The 6,798-nt window shown below is 37.3% G+C and overlaps 1 protein-coding gene across 1 annotated transcript; it reads right to left on the minus strand.

Moving 5' to 3' along the window:
• Positions 1-4,707: 4,707 nt before the first annotated feature.
• On the minus strand, positions 4,708-6,528 carry LOC126883572 (uncharacterized). The gene is made up of 2 exons (XM_050649215.1): positions 6,120-6,528; positions 4,708-5,735 (listed from the first exon to the last, which is right to left on the minus strand). The coding sequence occupies exons 1-2, from the start codon at positions 6,526-6,528 to the stop codon at positions 4,708-4,710; spliced, it is 1,437 nt and encodes a 478-aa protein (XP_050505172.1).
• Positions 6,529-6,798: the final 270 nt, after the last annotated feature.

Raw genomic sequence — 6,798 nt, forward strand, 5'->3', positions numbered from 1 at the left:
TAATCAACTTTTTGTTGGTACGCGGGATCCAGACCTAGAAATACAATGTCACAAATGATGGCGTAATCCCTTTTCTATAGGTATAAAAATTTTGTAAATATCATTCATTTCTTAAATCTACACAACATTATCATTAAAAACCGTTAAGCATATCTGTGAATATCGCACAACCCTCAAATAAAATGTGTCATCATACCGGGCTTGTTCATGCTTAAAAATAAAATATGTAGACAATATATAAATATATGTAATAGGTAAGCAGTTTTTGCAACGACAATCCAATCACAATCAGTGTTGTTTATAATAATAGTAATCCCGAACGAGTTCTATTAGCTTTTCTACGTCCATCTCGAAAACAAAACCGCAACTGAGAATTGAGTCACGCGTCCCACGACACCAGAAAACTGTACGCCGATGACAAACGTTTGCATGCTAGACCTGGCACTGTATTCACTGATATTAGGATGCGCAGAACTCTCTACGCACCTCGCCGGTGCCAGGTTGTGTTCGCTTAGGATCAATTTGCGCCGGCACTTACCGTGGGTTCTTATGTAAAGTGGACGTCGCACCCAAGACGAGCGACTGTGGCCAGCCACAGTCGCCGAGCCTCACTGCTAGTGGCAAACGCCATTCAGACGGATCACTTTTGTAGCTGCCGCAGATGTTTACGAGAATTTATAGGGTGAGCACCTAAAATGAATTTCGATTCGGAACGGTTTTTGATTGAAGTGCAAAACAGACCGGATATATGTGATACAAGAACCCGAGGGCATATTTATAGGGCATTCAAAGGAAAAGCGAGGGACGTCATCTTTGAATTATTTGTTTCTGATTTTAAAGAAGGTAGCCCTATCGAAAAGAATAAATCCCATAAGCAATGTTTTCTCTATTTATATTTACATTTTATTATACGCATTGGATGTATTTGAACTGAACAAAACAAATACAATCTTGTTTGTGTAGTAAAGAAAAGAGAGACATTCTCACAAACAATTTATTTTACAACTGACGACCGGTTTCGCTGTCTCCACTTTGCACAGCATCTTCAGGTCCCCGTTAAAGTAAAATTAAATGCTACAAACAAAAAAAAGCCAGAGTTAGTTAAGTGATCTGGTTTAAATCAAAAGTTAATGATCAAGCCAATATCAAAGTACATACATACATATATTTATGCATATGCATACACATAAATACCCACATGTACGTGCGTATGGTGTGTAACCCTCACACTCACATACATGCACGCATTTATATGTAAAGGTAACAAAAGTATGTCAAGTACAATATACAATATATACTTACACTTACTTTCCGGTACATATAAGGGAAGAACATAGTAGTAGTATTCAATATCATACTTTTTCTCTACACTTTGCTAAAGAGAGGGTTGGTAGAGGGATAGATTTGAATGTAATATATTAACAAAACATTGGCAGGATCTTGAGGGGATTAGTAAGAAAACACGACATTAAACCGAGAAACGAAAATTGTTAGTTGTAAACTGCTCGTCAAAAGTTAGGGACATAGAAAATTCTGCTGAATTTTTATAGTAGATTTTTTCGTGAACAGATTAACGGATTCCGCTATTTTTTTATTATTTTAGACTTTTCTTTAGTATTTACACAGTTATGCAAAGGTTTACTCAAACTTTTTTTGGGTGGAAGAAAAGAAACATGTTTTTCTTATGTTAAGTTTGAGACGCCCTGTAGGGAGAACGAGGTACAAATGGGAGTTGTAGCCGACGCTTGAAGTGTTCTGTATTTACTGAATAACTATTGAAAAACACTATAAATGCTAATGTATTTATTGCTATAGTGACAAAATTGTATGTAGTGTACTACCCTGAAGACGAATGAGTACTGTCTTTCCCCTCAGTAAGGGTGATGGTCGCACGCATCCACGATGCGCTCTGACTCAAATTAAAATTGGGGGTGAGTGGCGCGTACATGCCCCCCGCCTTGAAATACATTTCAAATATGTCAACACAAATTATGCAAGTACATATACAACATATATAAAGTATACAAATGAATGAAGGAAATACATATAAATAAGATAAAATACATAAATGAGATAAAAAAAATGGTTATGAGAATAACGCAAAGTGTTCAATATAAGTGAAAACTTAAATGTTCGGTAGTGAAAATAACGAAAAGTCTTCAATATAAGTAAAGCTTAAATGTTCGGTAGTGGTGAAATGTTCTTAACCGCGCGTTTGTATTCGCCGCGAGCTGTTTTCACTGACACTACGCGAGTCACACCATCTTGTCCTGGATGAATGGCAGTCACACGGCCCAATGGCCAACACAGAGGTGGAAACCGCATGTCCTTGATTAAAACTAATTGTCCCATTTGTATGTTAGGTGAAGGGTCAGAAAACCATTTCTGCAACTCTCCCATGTATTCTTTGGACCAGCGATGCCATAGGTGCTGGTGCATCATCTGAAGATGTTGATAACGAGACAATCGGTTTGTAGATACTTCCGTCACGTCTGGTTCAGGCAATGCAGTAAATGGTCTGCCGATGATAAAATGAGCTGGTGTAATGGGATTTAAATCATTGGGATTGGAGCTAAGAGGTGAGAGTGGTCGGGAATTTAATACTGACTCTACTTGAATTAAAAGTGTTTGAAATTCCTCAAAAGTGAGTATGTTGTTTTTCATTGTTCGGCGTAAATGCACTTTCATTGATTTTACGCCCGCCTCCCAAATTCCCCCGAAATGTGGAGAATTTGCCGGAATGAATTTCCAAACTATTTGATCGTTAGCGCAGAATGAGTTATTATTGAGTAAAAAATTTGAAATTGCATCCAACTCACTCTTGGCTCCTGTAAAATTAGTGCCATTATCCGAAAATAATTGCAAGGGCCGGCCTCTTCTAGCTATAAAGCGCTTGAGGCAGGCAACGAATGCTTCGGAAGTAAGACTTGTGGCTATCTCCAGATGAATAGCCTTGGTTGTAAGGCATATAAAGAGGCAAACCCAAGCCTTAAACGCCTTGCACCCCCGACCCTTCCTATCCTTTAGGAGAAAGGGCCCAGCGTAATCCACGCCAGTTGAATGGAAGGGAAACGTTTGAGTAACCCGCTCCTTGGGAAGATCACCCATTATAGGGGTTTGAAAAGAGGGTTTTGCCCTGAAACATGTTATGCAACTATGCACTGTTTTGCGAGCAATGTTGCGGCCGGAAATGGGCCAAAACCTGTCCCTAACAGAAGAAAGTAAATGGTTGGGACCTGAATGAAGAAGCCTTTTATGTTCATCAATGAAAAGTAATTTTTTAAAATGCGAATCTTTGGCAAGTAGAATAGGATGGCGTTTTCGAATGACCATGAGGCATGTTTGAGTCTACCTCCAACTCGCAAAATACCCATGTCGTCCAAAAACGGCGAAAGAAACTTAAGAGTACCCTTTTTTATTGGGCATGATTCTCTCAACAATTTTATTTCTGAACTGAAATATTCAGCTTGAATTATCTTTGAAAGAATGTTCAACGCATTTGACAGTTCTTCACTGCTCAATGGCCCATGGCACTTATCGTTACTTGGTTTGAGGTTATGAATAAAACGTAAACCAAATGCCATAGAGCGATGAAGTCTTGAGAAATTTGAAAATCGTTCAATATCTATTATTGCAGTACCTCTTATTGTAGTTTGTAGCACTTGAGGGGTTTTTATTTCAGGAAGTTCCGTTTCCTTGAAAACGGAAGCAATGGGCCAATTCACTGAGGGAAGAGAAAGCCAGTCTGGACCATGCCACCATAAAGAAGATGCAAATAATGAAGTTGGAGTGACACATCGTGACAATAGATCTGCAGGGTTCGAAGATGAATTGACGTGGTACCAATTTTCACATGAAGTTTTGCTCTGAATTTCAGATATCCTGTTTGCAACAAATGTTTTTAGTGAAGAAGAGGATATGTTTAACATTGCCTTGAATGTCAATTGCGCGAATGTATGCGCAGGCACCATAAGCCTTCTCACTTGCATCGCAAAAAGTGTGGATTTCAGTTACAACAGGGTTGTTACATCTTATATGTCTAGGAATCGTAAAGGTTCCAAGATGTGCCATACGTAACCGTATTTAATTGAAATTCCAAAAGAGAATCTGAAGGTTTTTCTCTCCACAGAATTTGTTGAAGATTTCTTTGTGGAGGATGAATTGAAACTTGCCGATACATTTTGCATATATCAGCTGAAACGACATACGTATGTTGCCTGAAACGAAGTAAGATGTGAAAGAGATCATTTTGAATGGTTGGTCCTACCATTTGTATATCATTTAAGGACCAGCCTGAAGATGAAGAACAAGAACCATCGAATAAAACCCGTAATTTGGTTGTAAGTGAATCTGCCTTTAATACGCCATGATGTGGCAAAAAGAACTGTGTTGTATTATTCGACGGGTCTACCTTGGACATATGCCCTAACTCTTTATACTCTCTCATGAATGAAGTGTATAACTCTCGAAGCTGTGCATTCCGCTGAAGTTTACGTTCTAGATCATGAAACCTTTTAAGTGCAATAGATCTTGAGTCACCTAGTCTAGAAATAGGTTCTTTCAAGGGTATTGAGACCACGAATCGACCTTCGTTGTCTCTGTAGTGTGTAAAAGTAAACATATCTTCACAAGATTTCTCTTCTGGAGACTGAATTAAGTCAGAACACTCCTCTATTTCCCAAAAGCGAGCAAGCTGACTTTGTATGTTTAAGTTTTGTGAATAACTTGGAGAAGAACTGGATCGGTCTGAAAGATGGGCTTTGAAACTATCCAACCAAACTTAGTTTTATGAAGAAACGGACCTGAAGGTTTAAGACGAATCTGTCCTATGCATAATGTTTCCCAAAACAACTCAGCACCTATGAGAAGATCAATTTGTTTGGGAATGTGAAAATCAGGATCTGCTAATTTATGACATGTAGGTATCGAAAGAGATACTGGATCAATAGGAGCTTCGGGTACAACATCGCATATTTCTGGAGCTACCAAACAGACTAAAGGAGCAGTAAATGGAGTGTTTTTAGACAAAATTTGAATTTGACAAACAGCCTGAATTTTGAATTCCACCTTGAATGCCCCTGAAATCGTAATATTTGTAGGCTTTCTTGGTAGTGCAAGTTTATGGCATAAATGTGAACTAATGAAATTAGACTGGCTCCCTGGATCTAAAAGTGCTCTGCAATCATGACGATTTCCCTTTGAATCAACTACCTCTAACAAGAGAGTGGATAGAATTACCTGTTTTGAACTTAAATTAAATGTAAATAGAGACTGTTGCGTATTGGTGTTAGATGTAGAAGGTTCGGAAACGTGCAACAGAGAATGATGCTTAACAGTACAGTTTTTGCAATGACCAAAGTTACAATTGTTTACTTGATGCCCCCGATTTAGACAGTTAATGCACAAATTGGATTTTTTGACTAAATCGGTTCGTTCAGGCACAGAAAACCTTAGAAACTTTGTACATGTATAAATTTTATGATTTGGAGCATCGCATGATGCACAAGTACGATTTGAGATATGATAACTTCTGTGAACATGAGAATTAGATTTATTACTAGACTCTGCTGGTGGTTTAGAAGTTTGTCCCTTTACGTTTTGGCTTGAATTTGCCTCTGTAGGTTTTTCCTCCATTCTTTTGAGCATTTTTGACTTTTGTTTCAAAAATGTGAGAAAAGCTTCCAACTTAGGAGTATCATTCATGAAATCCTTTAGTTCCCATTCTCTAATTGTCACTGGATCAAGTTTAGTGAATACCAAATATATAATTAAAGTATCCCATGATTCTGTAGGCTGTCCTAGTCACTTTAAAGACCTTAAGTGCATCCTCACATGATCTACCAAGTGGCTTAAACTCTTTGAAGATTCCTTTTTTACAGGATGGATATCGAATAAGGCCTTGGTATGTACATGCAACAATGCCCTCTTGTCAGTATATTGGTCACACAATAAATCCCAAGCTATCGGAAAATTGTCATGTGTGACCTGGATATTGGCGATAACTTCAAATGCTTCACCCTTCAAAGCTCTCTTTAGATAGTGAAATTTCTGTACATTGCTAATGGAAAGGTTGCTATTTATCGAGCTATCAAAGCTATCGCGAAACTGGAGCCATTCACCTGCCTCTCCTGAATATATTGGCAGATTTAGGGCCGGTAATCGTACTTCTGATGAGCTAGGGAATCTGCTATTTTCTGGATTGGAAACCGAAGCTGAACCTACATTATCTGTACTATTTTCCTTGACAAGACCTTGCGCTTTTGAAATAATTGAATAAAAGTCGTTTTCAAATGCCTTGCGCTTGTCATACTCGCCTTGTAAGTCTTCTTCTTTCACCGAGCATTCAATGCCTACCTGAAGCTCCGAAAATTCCGCGAATAGACTTTCAATATCTGAAAGTCTGTTTTTTAAGACTCTATCGTCTATTGAATCGATTTGTGTCATGCATTTTTCAACGTATATCTGAAAATTTGCTAGTCGCGCTTCTAAGCTACCTCGCTTGACACGTAATGTTTTTAAATGTTCCATTTTATTTATTAACAAAACAAAAACAACAAGATTTATTTAAAAGTGCAAATAGAATTTAACTAAAATAAAACCGAATACTAAATATGACTGTACTATATAAATATGCGATATAATGATATTGTGTAATTATTTTTATAATATAATAAATATTATATTTAATAATATATGTAATATTATTATTTAATAGATAAGTATAGCGTAAGATAAATAAAATGAAATATGTAATTGAATTAAAATTAAAACATGTTAAAATGTCTTTAAATTGCTTTC

The sequence above is a fragment of the Diabrotica virgifera genome, chromosome 4, assembly GCF_917563875.1.
Source record: "Diabrotica virgifera virgifera chromosome 4, PGI_DIABVI_V3a".
NCBI classification, from domain to species: domain Eukaryota; kingdom Metazoa; phylum Arthropoda; class Insecta; order Coleoptera; family Chrysomelidae; genus Diabrotica; species Diabrotica virgifera.

Excerpts from the sequence above, each read along its gene's own strand:
- LOC126883572 (XM_050649215.1), bottom strand. The coding sequence starts at position 6,528 with ATGGAACATTTAAAAACATTACGTGTCAAGCGAGGTAGCTTAGAAGCG. Across the intron at positions 5,736-6,119 it reads AATATATTCAGGAGAGGCAG|TGACAATTAGAGAATGGGAA; the intron begins GTGAATGGCTCC and ends AACTTGATCCAG.